This window comes from Vicugna pacos, chromosome 5 (genome assembly GCF_048564905.1).
Source record: "Vicugna pacos chromosome 5, VicPac4, whole genome shotgun sequence".
In the NCBI taxonomy this organism is placed as follows: Eukaryota; Metazoa; Chordata; class Mammalia; order Artiodactyla; family Camelidae; genus Vicugna; species Vicugna pacos.
This window is the reverse complement of record NC_132991.1, coordinates 60,826,942-60,845,098: the sequence shown is the minus strand read 5'-3', so window position 1 is coordinate 60,845,098 and position 18,157 is coordinate 60,826,942. Positions and strand designations below refer to the sequence as shown.

Genomic DNA, 18,157 nt, shown 5'->3' with positions numbered 1-18,157 from the left:
TACATTAAATTCAGGATCTTAAGACCAGTTACTGTATATTTTAATTATTTTGCAGAAACTGGAGGTTTAAAACATTTCTAAGATAACTTTCATATATACAAACTTCAATTTCACCCCAACTCTTTTTCTCTTTTGTATCTGGGGGATTTTCTGATTTAGAATAATTTTCATACAGACATTACTTACTAAAATAATATACAAAATATAACTAAAGGTGACTATAAATGTAAGGTATCCCTTTTTTTGTAAAATGAACAGTTCAAAGTTAAAAAAATAATGTAGCCAGTACTTCTTATAATCTAAGTTCTGTCTTGAAACCAGGGGCATACAGGTTTTTGTATTTTTGCAGCCTTTTCTGTTCTTTTTTTCCACCAGAGGGAATCACTTTAACAGTAACATTTGGGAAATAGGTAAAACATAATTTCCATCTAAATGCCTTCACTGATGTAAATTTTGTCATTTATAAAAATTATCATAAAAACTCCATGGTTTTTTAAGGGGTACAACTGAGACACAAAAACCATAAATATAAATAATACCAAGCCCATGAAAACATCCTTGTCTTTCTCCACTTGCCAATAAGTAAAAGTTTCTTTTCTGTATTTTCTTCCTTTTCTGTATTTTCCTATTCAAAAGCAATTTTTGTTTTGTTTTGTTTTTTCACTTTGCCTCTCTCTCTCTCTCTCTCTTTTTTGATTGTTTTGTTCTGGAAGTAGATAGTAAAGACTCAAGGTTTTCAAGGTTTAAGTTTAATAGTTGCAAATAGTCCTAAAGACGTGTGTGTGTGTGTGTGTGTGTGTGTGTGTGTGTACGTACTACGATGTATGCATACAACTGTTTGTAGGTATGCAGGAGAGACAGTCTCTACTTTGGAAGCAATCGTGAATCCTAGTCTCATTCTCCCATTTTGTCCCTCCAGAAAAGTCTCAATGGAATGTTTCAATAACTCGAAATCTCTTCCAATCTGTTTATTGGTCACTTTCACTGTTTTCAAAAGCCAGATTAGAATGGCTTTTAAAAAGAGAGAGGCAACGCTTTCTCTAACAGGAGCTGGAGATAAAATTCTGGGCAAAATTAGGGCAAAGCAGTGTGATGAATTTCTGGATTTTTGCCAAACTAGAAAATAGAGAGGGCTAACCCATTTTTATGCCCCTCAAATACTCTAATGTGAAATCTCACCTAAACGGGGCATATCACTCTTATGTAAAACTTGATTTATTTGGTGTCTGACCCTCGTATTTGTTTTTAGGTGCTACCACCTTGCACGTTGTCTTTTGTGAAGAAGAGGCATGCAAATATAGCCATCCAGAGGTTCTCAGAAAGCACTGTGTCCACAAAAATTCTGTTTCACCTACACATCTGAGTTGACTTTGTCCTCATTTGTCCCTGCCACACCCTGAACCATCTTTACCTCTATTTGTTCCCCAGACCATGAAGCTAAGAAAGTACAAGTATACAACCGTAGCAAATACACTCTCAAAAGTATTAAGTCCCTTCAATAAAAAAGATTTTCAAAAAGATGAAGTCAGAAAAGGAGAGTGCACTAGTTCTGTCTTCATGGGGGCACTATACAACTCTCTAGGTTCACCTAAATTCAATTTCACCCCAGGGCAGGTAGGAACATGATTGTTCTGGAAAAAACTGGAAAAAAAATATTATACTGGAAAAAATAATAGTAAGCAGGAAAAAAATTCTAGATGATGCCAGCAGAAATTCACACACAGCCAAAGTTATGAACATATTGACTGTCATCCAAATGTTTCCTGAAATTGTACTAAAACACAAAATCACTAACCTTAAATTACTTATCTTCCTTCAAAAGGAAAAAAAAAATAAAAAAGAAATTCCAATGATTTATGAGTGGTTAGGGTAGGTGAGTTGTGGGAGTCTCAAACACACGCATTACCTTTGAATACACTGTATGTTCACAACGTAGTAATGTACCAAAGCATGCAGAGAAAAAGAAAAAATGAGAGTTGACATTCTATTTAAAACATTTCATTCCTCTGTTTTAGTGCATTCTCTAAGATTTAAAGGAACAGTTTGGACATTTCTCCAAAAATAATCAGCACAGGGGCTAGTAAAAGAGAGTTGTAACCATTTTTGCCTAGCTCTAGCTGTGTTAGTGCTTAGAAGTTGCTTACATAAGCAGATGGTAAACTAGAAAGTGAGTGAAGAACAGTATGGGGGCCAGATTTCCTCAACTGTCCATAGTTGTCTAGTCTTGCTACTTCTCACATCATTCTGTATTAAGAAACACAGTTTCAGCAGCCCATTTAAGATTTTTTTTTAGAGCAGTTACCAGTTCCTGCTTAACAGAATTTCAGTATTCATAAATGGTCGCCAGATAATCCAGTCACGGTCAGGCCTGTCCTCCCTAAATACAAGCCGTGAGTTCTCCCTCCCAGGGTGTCCCTCAGAGTGATCTGAACCAGTTTCATTCAGCTTTTCCCCCTCTAACGCTGTGCGACTGCAAAGAAAAAACAGGGCATCCATGACATTAAAATCTGTACATGAAATATGGCAACCTATGCATGAATTAAAAGAAGAAAGTCCTGTAGTCAGGGATTGAGATTCATTTCTGACAAGAATTTATAAATAGTTGCATGTTTTCGGGACAGAAAAATGTGCAGAACGTGGACATTTTACCTTGGAGGTTCAGTCACATTCTAGACTCCAAGAAGGATCAAAATAAACTTTGTTTTGGTTTGTTTTATCTATTGTTAATGTACCGGTTACAAAGAAGTTCCCTTACCCTTGTACCAAAAGTGGTAAATATTATTGAAGAAATACTAGAATAAATAGCCCTAGTTCCACAACCTTATGGGGTTCAAGTTACTACATTCAGGTCAAGTTAGCAATTGCTCTGAGCAGAGTTTCAAAGAAACAGCCTCTAGCAAGATTTTTAAGACCTTCCATTAGAAGAGTAAAAGATGAATGGATTATGGACAAAACACTGGGTGGTCACAGCTTGAAAAAAAAAATCAGTGAAAAGAGAAATACCAGAAAAGGGATTTCTGAGTGGGTTTTTTCCCCCCTACTGTTAGCCTAATTATATTTTTCTGCTGACTGGTTAACACTGATTAAATGCTGATAAAGTGACAATTGTAAGCACACTTTAAGAAACCAGTATGTATCCTATGCTGCTGTTACATTAAAACTTAAAAACTTCCCAAATTTAAGAAAAGTAGAGGTCCCTCTGGAAACTACTGACTGCCCCTTAGCCACTCTTAGACCATATGTTATTCTGAAAACTAGATAAAAATACTATTCATTAAAGGTGTTAAAAGTAAGGCTGCCAGGGTGTCTATAAAATGCCAGTCATCAAAACTATGGAAAAACAGTGCTTAAGTTTAGAAAAATAAGATCCTAAGACCTCAGATGTACTGTAGGTATCCTTAACTACCTGTAGTTCAAAAGTGTTGCTATCTGGTACAGTGTACAACATACTGTATTTTAAATTCCATAGGATAAGTAAACATAGAACCCACAACAACAACTCATCCAAGGAGTTACCACTGAAAATAATGTGTTTGTGTTCCATGATCTCTAGAGGAGAAAAAAAAAAGTTTACATTTTGAAACAACTTCTTCTTTGAACAGTAAAATTACTTGTCCCATTTTAAACTGCGAAAGTCCCACCCAGAAAACACTCTTTCCTGCCTTCAATCATAATCCTGAACATCAGTGGCAAATTAGAATCCTAAGTGAATCTATATGAATTGAGTGATTTTTTTTCAAAGCATAAGATACCTTACTTACATCTATGCATGGCAGAAATGAACTGCTCTTAAATTACCACAAAATGAACAAGCCAAGTTGTCAAGAAACAATATCCCCTGTCCCTTCTCTCTTCTGTTTCTTCCTTATTGTAATTAGGCAGAGCAAATGACACTGTGTCCACAAAATAAGAATTAAAGACAGTAATAATATTAGAAAGAAAAAAAAAGGTATGTCAACATCTGAGGAAGGTGGGATTGTAAGTGCAGTATTTCTTCATGTGCAGTTCACTACTTCATAGGGGTCCCCTTTGGAATGAAAAGGCCTAGTGGAATGTGTGCTCCCCTCGAACAATGTGTGATGAAAACTCGTAACGGTCCTGGCTTCTGTAGCCACAGATGTTGCATTCCAGTGGGTCCCGGTAGCCATGGCAACCCATGTGAATGGTGTACATGACATGGTCTAGGAAAAGGACTCGGCAGTGCTCACACTTGAAGGCCCTAATCTGTTCTCCTTCTCCATTGAAGACCTTGTAGATGTCCTTCAGCGAGCCCTTAGGAGCCTTGGTGGTATCCAAAGCCTTGACATCCTCCTTCATGTAAGCTGGGCTTTGCTTCCTCTTGGGATTTAAGGCAGGGTTTCCTTGGTAGGACTGGTGGTCATCGTGGCTGCTTTCTGAGTCAGTAGAATCTAGGCAGCTATTGCTGGGAGAGGCCTCTCTTTCCTGGGGTCGACTCTTTGGTCTGATGAGAGAGATAGGGCCATCCATGTTGTTTTCATGACTATCGGAGGTTTCCCTGCTAATGGGTCTTTCTATCCTATTTGGATGATAGACCTGAGAATAAGCTGAGCTTATAACTGGGGCCACCTCAGCGATTGTGCTTGGCGGGTGCTGCATCAGAGGGTGAAGGGCCTCAGCTCCAAGGTAGGTGATTGCATTGTTGATGGCTTGGTCCATCATATGAGACTGCATCAGCTCAGCCTCCTTCTCATATGTTAAGTTCATATCAAAGTGAATGTCTGGGTAGCTGAATCGCATGAGCTTTTCCCCTGAAAGGAAGAGGGGGAAAAAAGTAAAAAAAAACAAGAAAAAAAAAAACCCCATAAAATTAGTGGTTGGATTAAAAATTTAGAAGTGCAAAGTTAACTAATCACTTCCATTTTCCAGAATATAGTATAATCATATTCTTTAGATCAAGTATTCAGGCTCTTAAATTCTGCTGCAACTCACAAATAATCTTAACCTACAAAGAGGATTAGTAATAAAAACTTCACAAGCCATCTGCACTTGTTCTAACGTCACTGTGAAAGTGCACCTAGCCTGAAGGGTATGATTGAGTGTGTGTTATCTTATTTTCATTCTCTATTAAAATTTCCGCTTGTCTAGAGCTCAGCAATTACAGGAAAAAAGAAGAAATACCAGGTGAAAATAAGTCAGAGATTATACTTGTTTTTGCATATTTTCAACATCAGTGACCAAGCCTCAAAGGTCATAAAAGTGAGAGCGATCGGGTTGTAACACCTGTTATCTTACTACTGTGTAGCGTTAATTTGGCTGATTTAGCTGCTATATTAGAGAAAGATTATAGACCCAAAATATGTCATTCTGAAAAACTAAAAAATGTCACTATTAAAATGCTGTTAAAAGTTGTATTGTCTGATAAACTGAATAAAATTTAGGGTTATATAAAAGTAAGATATTCCCAAAAGCACTTACTCATAAACTTGGAAAATATTACATTACATTGTTTTGCTTCTAGAAATGGATAATTCTTTTCTTATTCAGACATGTATGCAATGGTGCTGGTATGCACACCCACTGTTAGTTTTCCATACTTTTTCTTGATTGAAGGACATTTGTAGCTTTCCCTTTAATATTTACCTCAACTAACTGAATTTTACTCTACTATTTTACTTCACCATAATATTTAAGATTAACTGTAAGAGAGTTTGGTGCATAAAAATGAGTAGTTCTAATTTTTCTCTTTTATGTACTGCTCGCTTTAGATAGAACAGTTTATCTTTTAAAAATTCTGTTACTAAATCGATGCATTCTCCTACTAATTTCTTAGTTACTTTGACAGGTAAATCTTATAGATATATGCTTTTTTAAAATATATGTGAATTTCATATAAATGTTTCATATGTTGCTACAGATACCTAAAATGTAATGTTGATCCATAGAACTGTATTCTTGAAAAACACTCACTTAGCTAGCATTATTTCAGGTTTGAAGAAAGGTCCCCAAAATGAGATGAGGGTAGTGATCAAAGTAATGAAAACGAAAGAAAAAAACATAGTAAGTAGTTTTCTCACAGCATCCAATTGAGATACTGCCATGCCAAGAGTTAAAAGTTAAGCTAGAAAAACCCAATCTATGTTTGCAAAGAGCTTACAATTTAGAGGGAGTGACAACAATTCAGGGATCATTTATAATACAGTGTGGTATGTGGTATGGGTCAAGTAAGTAGAATACCTATAACTCATAGTAAAAGAAAGCTTCTCGAAGGAAGTGACATCAGAGGTAAGATTGTGACAACAGTAATAGCCAAGTGAAAGAATGATTGCGGTGGAGCAGCCAGTAGGAAGGCCCATGGCTTGTTCTAGGGATGCCTTCTACTCCGACTATGGCTGAGAGTGGAAACAGATGAGAAAGACGGCATCAGATAATATAGGGCTCACTCAATGGCTAAGAGATTTGAACTTTATCCTGAGAGCAGTAAGAACTGAAAGGGCTAAACAGGGAAGTGACTAGATATTTATTTAGCAAGCTGGTTCAGGAAGTTGTTACTCTAGAGATGTAGAGATCATGGTTACTTCAACTAGCATAGTGGCAGTGGAAATGGAGAAAATTCAGTCGAATGGAGAGAAATGTAATACTGTAAATAGCAAAATAAAATATTACTAGAACTTGGTGATTATCTAGACACAGAGAATGAAAAATAAAAAAAGAGGTTAAGTATGAAGCCCAGGTTTCTGGCCTCGGAAACTCAGGGTGACAATGGGATAGAAAAGATGATGAAGTAAGATTGAGGAATGCTATGAGTAACGCAGTCATGTCTAATAAGTACTGAGATAGACTCTCAAACTCAGGAGAGAGATCTGGGCTTGCGATATAGATATGAGAGTCACCAGTTGATAGAAACTTCTGAAGCCATGGGAATAGATGGTATCACCCAGGCATAGGTAAAGTGTGAAAAAGAGTAGGTCAAAAATAGAACTTGGAAGAACACCAAGGTTTTTATGCCTGCCCACAGACTAGGGCAAGTGGGATTCCTGCACTGAGCCCCATTGTTTGAGAGCCCTGGGCTTTGCTCCTCATGGAATAAGGAATATGTAGGACTAAGGGAATATGCTTCTCTGGGGCTTACACCCTAGACCATACTCTGGGTACCCAGGGCCCCAGAATTCCTTGCCCAAATGGCTCAGAGCTTGCAGCCAAGGTCACACAGTCCTCTTCATAGTGTCCATCCTCCTAAGTGCCAATTGTGCTGCTGGTATGTACATTCTTAAGCCTGAAGAATAGTCAAGACACTACTCTATTGTCTGTGTGCACAGTACAAGGTGAAAAGAACTTGGATGTGCAGGCTAAGCTGTCTACATAAGTGTGAATGAGGCCCCTTTTGGTATTGGATAGAATCAGGAGTGGGTCTAAAAGAAGGACCTGGCTGTAGGCCAGGGGGTGGTGGTGGTTCCGTTCATGTGGCCACAGTCTGGGGTAGAACTCCAGGGAATCCGAGAAGTCTATATTTATTTGAACTCAGTCTTCCAGATTAGGAGGTTAGAACACATTAGTTTTTAAGCCTGATTTATAATATTAAAATACTTAAGCATGTGAATTGAGGTCTCCACTAGTTCTACTGCACCATTTGCTTAGCTGTTGGGGTAAATCCATAAAGAAGACTGAGAAAGAACAGTCAGAGAAGCTGGAAGAAATGCAAGAGAGAAACCAAGGGAAGAGAGTGTTTCAAAGGGAATTAACTATTCAGGAGTGGCAAATGCTCTCCAGGAGCTGTGTAAGATGGTCTAAAAAGGGTCCATGGACTTGGCACTGTGGCAGCTAGAGCTACCCTCAATGAGAATAATTTCAGTAGAGCATGAAGAAGAAAGCCAGGTTTCATAGGCTGGGGAATGAGTAGAAAGAAAGAAATTAAAGCAAGCAAGCAAAGAGAACTCCTTGCTAATTCCATCTTTGAAGAGAAGGAGGAAATAGGTAGTAGCTAGAAGGAGACTTGGGTTTGAGGGAAGATTTTTTAATAATGAGAGTTTATCACATTGAATACCAGAAGAAAAATGCCAATAGAAGGGGGAGTGTTGAAAATACATGTGAGAGAGGGGAAAAATAATAGTGGAAGATATTTTGGGGGCTAGGATAGGAGACTTCCAGAGCACATGAAGAGGAATTAACTTTAATCAGAAAGAAGGATGCTTCTTCCACTGAAACAAAAAGAAAATAAGAAAGTATTCACGTGGATGCACATAATCTTATAGGATTAGTAGTATACTGAAATCACTTCAACAAATTTATTTCCTATGAATCTAGATGTATATCACCAAGGAGTGAGATACCATGTTTGTGGAGAGTAGAGAAATGCTGAAATGACCATAGTGGTGAGCAGGAGAGAAGACTACTCTGGGGTGAATGAGAGGAGGGCTGACACTTAGTATGGATGGGACAATTGATATTTGAGATCGGGTGTCCATTTATTTATAGTGACACCAATTTATAAGGCTGTGAGATTTTCTCTGAAAGTAGTAGCAGCTACGTAGATATGGGAAAGAAGCTCAATCAGCTTCACTAGGGAGTGGGGTTTCACTTGGAGAAGGTGACAGAAAGACAATGAGGCAAGAGAGTCATGGAATCTAAACTGGATAAGAAAAGAGAGGAGGAAACAGATATTCGGAAAGTTCAGGGATCACTGGCCTGGAGGGCTTGATAAAATCAAAGAGCAGTATTTAATTGAGGGACATGATAGAGAGGAATTTACAGTAACTGTGGAATTGTGAAATTTCTCATTTCGAAAGACATTATAAAAACAGTTACTATGAGATGTTTTGTTATACACCTGACCCTTGAATAACATTGGTTTGAACTGCATGGGTCCACTTATAGGCAGATATTTTTTAATAGCAAATACGGTAGTATTACCTGGTCCACAGTTGTTTGAATGCAGAACGGTGGGTATGGAGGAACTGTGTATATGATGGGCCAACTGTAAGTTATATGCAAATTTTCTACTGCACAAGGCTCATTGCCCCTAACCCCTGTGCTGTTCAAGGGTCAACTGTACATTACTACTAGGACAAAATCCAAATAAAAAATAGCATCAAATTCTTATAAAAATATAATGTCATTATTTTAGAATCAAATCTAATTAAAATATCTATCCCTCTTTTCTAAGAAATATAATCAAATCAAATTGAGAGTAGTATCTCTAGTTCATAGGAAAGATGAAAATGTTACAAAGAGCAGAATGAAATAAATTCAGAAAATAGAACAGTAATAAATTTCATATTTTCCCAACTACACTAGTCTCTAGTTGAGATACAGACATTTAAATGGACATCCATCAAATTAATCAATTTTAAAAATAGATGAACTGGCATTTTTAAAGAGTTACTTATAAAAACGAAGAAAGATAGAAATAAAAGTAACCTAGGCCCAAGGCAGACATTTGGATGTACTCTCAGGGGCTAGTTTTAAACTAACCTAGTGTAAAGTATAATTGTTAGGTCTACCTTTAAGCCTCCTTTCAATGAATTCTGTCAATTAATCTCTCCAGCTTGTCTTAAAATGGTATTTTGGTGATTTTTAGTTCTTCAATTTTAGATCGAAAAGAAATCTTCTCTAAGTGTTTATTGGAGAATTTTATCACCCTTTCCTCCCTGAAATAACCTAAAAATAAGATTTTCTCCCAGTCACTACTCAACCCTCATAAGGATATTCTACAATGTGTTTTGACACTAGAATATAAGACTCTGAGTATTTTTATCTTTTCTAATTTTTACCCTATATAAAGTCTATAAGAACATATATTACATAGATAATTAATGAAAATTCTTTATATTGAATGTGTTATTCAGTCTTTTAAAAAATTAGATGCTTTTGTTTCCTCAGAGATACTCTGACTTAGAGCATGCAGAATGATGACAATTCTCAGTGTATCAAAGAAAGATTATCTGAGGGCTTAGAAATGGAAAAGGAAAGTCTAATGCATCATATTTAATCTTTTCAGTTCAAAATCATAGACTGGATGAAAACAAGGACCAAATATGAAATATAGATCTAAATATGAAACACCCTGAATGTAGACAGCTGTGTTATTTTTTTACTGCAGAATTTGAAATAAAAGATTTCTCTTCATTCTAGATGAAATACTAAAAGCATTAACACTGTGTAAAGAAAACAGTTTAAAAATGTGGTGGTAATGCAAATTTTAAAAAGATTACAAAACTGGCTAACGGGCTATACCATTTCCCTTAAGCATTATTATTTGTTTCACTTTATATATTATTTCATTTTGAGATAGCAACTCACTACTATCAATCTTTCCTTCATTTCTCCTTCTTAGGCCCATATACCCAGAGGTGTGTATATGTGTGTGTGTGTGTGTGTTTGTGTACACAGAGTGGCATAAAGTAGAAAAGAACAATGGAGAAAAGAGATGGGTCTTCATTTCATGAACTTAAATACACCATATGTATTTCTAGCACATGGGAACTTGCCTTTGCTCACTAAAATCAGCTTTTACAGAAATAAACGTCTTTGGGATGCTTACCCACAAACTTTTGTGGAGTGGAGCTTTTACGTTTTCCCATATTCCCCGTGAGCTTCTCTATGACAGCAGGTCTCTCAAAAGGCACCAGAGAAATATTGTTGTCCATAATAGGCTCTTGTTCCTTACAATCTTCCATAGGAGGTACTATATAAAACCATACAAAAAATGTAATCTGATAATGTCTTCAACATTTTAGAAAGATACAAAGCTGGAACGGCCATCTCAATGTGTGTTATACAAACTCCTATGAGCCAGTATGCTTGAATAAAAGCAAGCAGAATGAATAACCTCTAGTGTTAAAATCAGTATGCTCTCTAATTTTTACTCACACACACAGAGGATTTGTTTTTATCCGAGTCTCTCTCGGATCAATGACATAAACTGTTGCCGCTATTGGTGGCCAACATGTACTTCTTGTTTCTCATCTCATTCCTCTGAAAGCTTTTTTAACATTGATTAAAATCAATACTACTTTAAAACTGCATTATTCTCAAGGCTTTTGGAGTTGATTTTTCTAAAACAATTTAACTAAGTCAACTTGTTTTGGAGGAAAGTTTAAACAGACACATAGAATAACAGCACAATATTTAATCTTCTTTTTCACCCATGTATTTTCCTGTAGCAGATTTTCTATTTGATGAGCTGAGTGAGTTCTGGCAGTAGCTACATACCTGCACAAAGCAGCCTTCATGAAGGAGATCCAATTCTGAACATGTCCATGCATAGTAAACGGTGACAGCTTTATAATTGCAATTTATTTTAAAAAGAGCCCTTCAGCAAGATAAAAGAATCCATTTCCAAATTGGCATATTTGCTCACTAAACTACTGCTCTAATTCATTTGACATAAACTCTCCAGTGCTGCTCCCTCTTCATCCCATTTGTCCAAGTTGCTATAGGCTAATATATTCGCTCATAGCTATTGACATTAGATATTGATATTTATGGTGTAGACATTCTAGAACGTGTAAGAGTTGTTTTTGAATAAAAATACTGTCAAAAGACATTTAACTGAAGACAGAGTAACACTGGAGACAGATGAGGTCAGATGATTAAAACTAACATTCACAGAAAAGATCCTAACTTCTTATTTCTTGATTACTGTTGATGTCTACAATTGTACCTGTGTCAGCACTGTTTGGAGACCTAAAGGTTTCATATCTTACGATATCTTTAGTTGTTCATCATGCACTGTAACATGATTTATTCTGCTCCTTTCATTTGTAAAGGAATGGCCTCACTGTGCACAACACAAAGCATTATCCTTTATAAGGGTAGACACTGTAAGTGAGAAAGCAAGAGATGAAAGTCAAGAAAATCCAGTGCACAATTCAGGTGACCTATTTAATAACCAACACAGCTGCTGATTTTGAAGAAATGAAAAATGGCGTCAGGAAAATGTTTTCCTAATTCATACATGTTTAAAGAAATAAATATTCATTCTAAGTTTTGGGTTAATTTAGTATAGCCTGGTGGATAGGCTAGAAACATTTAATCTTCAATGTCTGTTTTATAAGAGGTCCTCTGGTTATGAATAGCAAGGGGTTCTGCAATTATTGGATGTTAATTTGAAAAAAAAATACAAGATGAGACTTAGAAACAAGGAAACACAGGTCATTTTCTATACTGATATAATTCATGATATCAAATGCAAAAACCATGTCCTCAGGTATTACATAGAACGTTATGTCCTCTCTTAGCAACAAGGAAAATAAGAAAAAAATACTTAAAAAAAAAAAGCAAAGAAAGAATGACCATAGAATTCAAATACGGGAGGCCAGGAGGGTGGAATGGCAGTGGTGATGTGGTGGGGAGCCATGTAATTAGATACAGATTATTGCCAAAATGTTAGCTTTTGTTTTAGGTAATGAATTCACCGGCTCTTACTACATTATTAAAAAAAATAACTATATAACTGAAAAACAGGCCATGAATGGACCAAAGATGAAAATATGTCATGAACCAAGATCCGAAATGAAAGAAGGAAAGAAAAAAAAAAGTTTGTTGTTGTGAATTTTGCTAAAAAACAGCAAAACTGGTTAACAGGGTTTGCCCCAAAATTGAATATACTAATTAGTTTTGAAATGAGTATTCTAAAACTTGGCAGTTTTGCTCTAAGTCTCACCTTGAATTTTCATATTTGCACACATTTAACACTCAAAACGAAACCTGGGTGTGGGAACTGTCCCACACCACATCCACCTCAATTCAGATGATTTGTCCCAAGTTCAATGAAGCTCATGTGAACTGAAAACAATGACTTTGGCAGAGCTCTGGTCTAACTTCTACTTCACCACAGTCCTTTACATATTAAATATTAGTCTTGTTTCCTCCATATTGGCAATAATAACAACAACAGACTCACCCTATGTGCTAAGTACTAGTTTAAGGCTTTCCATCTGATAATTTATTTAATACTTTCAACAACCCCCTGACATGGGTACAATTACCAGCTCCATTTTACGATGGGTAAACAAAGACCCAGAGATGTAAAGTAATTATCTCAGTGTTTATATCCAGTTGCTTGGGAATATATGAGTAGAACCTACCTAGGTGGTCTGCCTCCAGAGCCTGGGCTCTTAGTCACTATGCTATATCATTCTTGTTAGACATACTTTGAGTGCTGACTTTATATAAACAAGTTTGAAATATTTTTAAGGTCTGCCACTGAGAAATTATCTGATATATTTTATATATTATGCAACTAATCTGAATTATTTGCCTTTATGGATCTGAGTGCAACTCATCAAAGTGTTTCTGGATATTTGTTGCTTGAAACACAAAACAAATTCTCTAGTTAACTCTATAAAGCATTAATCGCACAGATACATTCAAGTAGGCTAAGAAGATACTAATAGGTAAACTGCCCTTGTTAAAACAAACTTGATAACCAGGTGTCTTTCTTGACTTTACTTTTAAAGTTATAACCAGAATAAAATATATTTATCCTTGCATTATTCCATTATCTCATCACATTGATAAATCATAAAGATCCATACAAGCATTCCCAACATAGCCGTTTTGCCAAACAATTCACTCAAATTTCAAATTCTAATAAAGACAGTCTGAGGAACCTAGATTAGGTCACTGTCCATCCACTGGCCAGAAGAGGGCAGGGCACCTAGACTGACATCCCACCATGGCTTCTTGCGATGGGAGACAGTTCTCTAAAGGAAAATGGAAGTCTTACTAACTAAAGGAGGAGGAAGGTATGTACGGAAAAACAACAGATGTCTTCTATCTTGTCACAAATTTTCTCCAGTTGCAGAACTGAAAAGAAACTTTTCATTTTTCTTAATTATATTCTTGATAACACTGGACAATACTGATACTTGCTTTGGTTCCTGTGAAATCACTCTCTCCACTTTCCCATACTCTGGTCTTACTCAGCTTCATTGCTCTTCCCACCCCTCTTTCTGGCGTGTTCTTGGCCTTCTAGATGTCTCACTCTATACTTACCCACATAACCTTATAAAACCTATTACTTCAGGCTATGACCTATATAATGATGGCTCCCATATCTTTTTTCCTACCCAGACTTTTCTCAAGAGCTCGAGATCTACATATTCAGCTTCCTCCTAGACAGTTTCACTTGGCTGTCTCTCACAGGTGCCTAAAAGATAATGTGTTCAAAAACTGAAATCTCTGCTTCCCTCCCCAAACTTTCTCTTATTTTCCTAATTTCCAACTCAGTGAATGGCACTACTATCTATGTGGTCATCAATGTCAGACACTTCTGGCAAATCCTAGATTCTTCTCTTTTCACCCAGTCTCCTGCTCCTCCTCCTCCCTATCACCTCTCCTTAGAGATATATATGCATGAAGGTACCAAGTGTTTCAGATACAATATCTATAGTTGCTCTCAATTATCTTAACTTTTCTGCATATTCCTGGCTACCAAGCCCAACTCAATCAGGAAACTGTTGCAATGGTCTACTTGGCTCTATCTTGACTCTTCTGATCTATCTCCAACATTTCTAGCAGTAAAATGTAAACATAATAATATTTTTTAGGATAAAGTACAAAATTCTTTGCTTAGCACAATAGGCCCTTGGTGCCCTGTTCATGGCCTATATGTCTAGGCCTTACCACCTTCCAATTTCTCTTGCCTTTACCAACCGGGCTCTAATTATACATAACTACTTGTAGATCCTTAACCCACCATGCTCTTGGGACTTCTGTTTCTTCACACATGCTGATCTCTCCACGTGAAATACCTTTTTCCATTTATTTAGCTGGCTATCATGCTTGTCAAAACTCCACTCAAACATAACTTTCCCTAGAAATTCCTCTTGGACAACTACTGTGATTTAGTTACCTGCCCTCTGTGCCCCCACAATGTTTATCACTCAGTGTCCTAACTATTGGTTAGATTTACTGATCTATTTCTTCCAATAGTTGGTAAGTGACTTTGGGCGAGGGACTGCATTTTTTTCTGACTTTGTGTGTTTACTACCTTTTATGATGTGAGACAAATATAATGTTCAATGGGTGTTTACTAAATGTCTTAATGAAGGAAATGTTGTCACCCATTGGAAATAGGTTGAAGAAGCTTACTAGAAGTTTAGATGTTCCCAGATTTGTCTCCATGCTTGCAATAAAGAAATCCCCTTTGTCAAATAATGCAACACATAAACCTAAGTCTATATATTCTCACGTTAAAGCTGGCTATCTTTCTGGTTCACACTTCCATTTTTGTCTTCAGGCAAGGAGGAAATGCTAATTACATACTTTGCTGTTTCCTCAAGCTGAGAAGACTTGAAAAATGAGCATAAAATAACTTTCAAATAAGACAATCTGCCATAAAACCCAATTCATTATTATCTTTCTTTCCAAAACTACAAGTCATTAATTTCCTCCCTTTCCATCAAAGTCGAGGACTTTTGGTTCTAACTCCTAAGTATGTCTTCAGTGTTTCATCTGTTTCTTCTCCTGCTGCCTCTTTTTCAGTTTCTCCTGCAAATCCTCACTTCTAGTCTCTCCTCACACTCCAGTCAGGCATCTATCCTATATTCTCCATGGGTGCCTTTTTTTCTTTAGAAGAGACATATTTGATTACCTCAGAGAAATTCAAACATTGGATTAGCGTAAAGGGCTCTTTCTTTGTATCACAACCCACTATTTCAGTCTCATTTCCTATCCTTGCTTTAACTCTACTGTGTTCAACATCCAGGAACTTGTTAGTGTTCTTTTATAACCCCAAGTCTTAGCCTATGGCATCTTCTCTGCCCAGAGTGTTTACTCTCTGTGATCTGTCTGATTTATGCAGTTTTTCTCATCATTATGTATAGCGTAATTACTTCGTGTACAAAACATTCCTTGACTTCTGCAGACTGTCAGGTCACTTCTACATCTGTGCTTCTGGAGACATGTATATATACCTTTATTAGAGCATTTGCTTCCTTGTATTTGTCTGTTATGTACTTCCTACCAGACAATACATATAAGAACAAAATTATGCTCCTTTGTCTTTATATTCCCAGAACATTGTATAGAGCTTGGTACATAGCAAGCCCTCGGTAAATGTTTCCTGAGTGAAGTGAAAGAAAGCTTCTTTGAATTCAGATACTTCCTCACTAGAATAGTCAACATGGGGAAGGACATGTTTTGAAAAAGAGAGGATAGGAAATACAACAATGTCAGATATGAAAAAAAATTGTAATTTCAAAGAGCTAATGAGTAACCACAATTATGGCAACCCCTATACCTACCACTAATAGAAAAGACAAAAAAGAGACAAGATGTAACAGAACAATAAGAGAGGGAAGGGTATAAATATAAATTTCCCTGTCGCTCTGTCAAAAACGAGACACATGTGAAACAAGGTTAATGATGAGCTCTAGTGGCATCTTCTCCGTATTGCCTCTCTTACGGCACTTATCTACCCTTACCTCTTACAGCCAATTCTCATTAAGCATGTTAACAAGAGGAAACAGAGATGAAGGGTAATCTCAAATTATTATTACAACACCCCTAGAAAAAGTACAGCATGGAGTAGCATTAAACTCTTGTGGTTAAAACTCCATCCAATATTAAAGAACAAATATTTGGGTCTATATATGATATCAAAACCTACTTCCTGGCAAGGGGCATGGGGATTGATGCTGACGCTGCAGTTGTTTAGAGGTCTTTTTCTCCCAAAATATACCTGTTTAAAATTTCTGTCACCACTTACTCTATAGCTGGTTAATCTATCAATAGTATTTATATACTGACTATAATTATTTATGGACACCTTACCTCCCTATAACAATATAAAGTCTTTTAGGAAAGATTCTATTTCTTATTCACGTGTTTGCAACACAGTTTCCTGAATAACTGTGAATGGAAAAATTGGTTAATAAAACTAATAATCTAATCAAATGTCAAAACTGCAATGAGAGAACATTATGTGGAAAACCTAGTAGGAGTGCCATAAGGTGTCTCTGGAAAATCTGGCATTCCCCAAGCCTCCACCAGCTACCCTACCTCAAGCCACTTCTAAAAGTAATCATTTGAACAGAATGGTGCTCAGTAAGTATATGAAACCTCAAATGCCTAAGTTAACATTGATAAGTAACATAAAACTTTACTATTTCTTAATATTTAATGCCCTGAAATAGTAAAACAAACTATTCATTGGGTTTTTATTGTCCATACAATCACATTTAATTCTCACACCAAGTCTGTGAGTGACAGACTCAGACACCACCTAGCCAGACCAAGGTTGTTGAACTCCTAAGTCTACCATTTTAACCTTGATGCTCTGCATCCTGTGCTACGTTATAAGCTCCAGTAATGCAAGCTTGCAGTACCAAATTTACAAAGACTTAAAACACAGACAGGTTTTTAAAAAAATGTTACTTAATGATAATAACAATATAAAAACAAAAGACTCACTCCTAACAATGACAGAATTAAATCTGGTTCTTTAAATTACATAAATCATCCTCAATACAAAGAAATGCTTCAGTCATTCAGGATAACAAAAGAATTTAAACTTAAAAAGTTCCCAATTCAACAAGTATTCACTAGCTGTCCAACAGACACAGTTCCATAAGTACATTCTATATAAAATAAATAAATAAGAACCCTGCGAGTAACCTGTAAGCTGTCTATAAATACAAAATAGATATTTATAGTTTAAAAGTGACTGTAGGATCTCCCAACTGTACTATTTAATGCTGGCCAAATGTTTTTCAAATAAAAAATATGAACATATCACTCAGTTAATATTTTTATATATACTTATATTCATAATAAAATCAATCAGTAAAAATATAATTAGTAGGACAAACAGATGCTGCAGATCTAAAGAATTAAAATCCGTAATTCTCTTTTGTAAGGCTGGTTGACTAACATTAACTTTTCAGTTACAGAGAATTGTTAATTGATAAACCTTAGAGACAGTTTTTCTACCTGCTGTCATGTATTGTGGAGGTCAGGATGTTTTGTTTGGGTTTTGATTTTTGTGGAGGGAAGTGGTGCCTAATTTTAGTCTAGACTGTTCCTTACACTTGTAAAAAGCAAAATCAGTAATTTCCAAGATAAATCCCAAGACAGATTGGAGGCATTTTCAATTATGCCACTGATCACTTACCTAAGAGAAATGGAAATACACAACCAATTACTTCTTTTAGAAAACCTATAGACTTATGTGAAACCATCTCACACTATTTGG

At 36.3% G+C, this 18,157-nt stretch overlaps 1 protein-coding gene across 4 annotated transcripts in view; it reads right to left on the bottom strand.

Annotated features, from left to right (window-relative positions):
* Positions 1-3,855: 3,855 nt before the first annotated feature.
* The window catches only part of IKZF2 (IKAROS family zinc finger 2), a 153,403-nt gene continuing 139,101 nt past the window's right edge, over positions 3,856-18,157 (bottom strand). For all 4 annotated transcript variants that reach the window (XM_072961337.1, XM_015244194.3, XM_031678255.2 and 1 more), the window contains exons 7-8: positions 10,499-10,642; positions 3,856-4,769 (exon numbers count right to left, since the gene is read on the bottom strand). In XM_072961337.1, the coding sequence (XP_072817438.1) occupies positions 4,045-4,769; positions 10,499-10,642 (869 nt within the window). In that variant the 3' untranslated portion in view covers positions 3,856-4,044. The remainder of the gene's footprint in view (positions 4,770-10,498; positions 10,643-18,157) is intronic.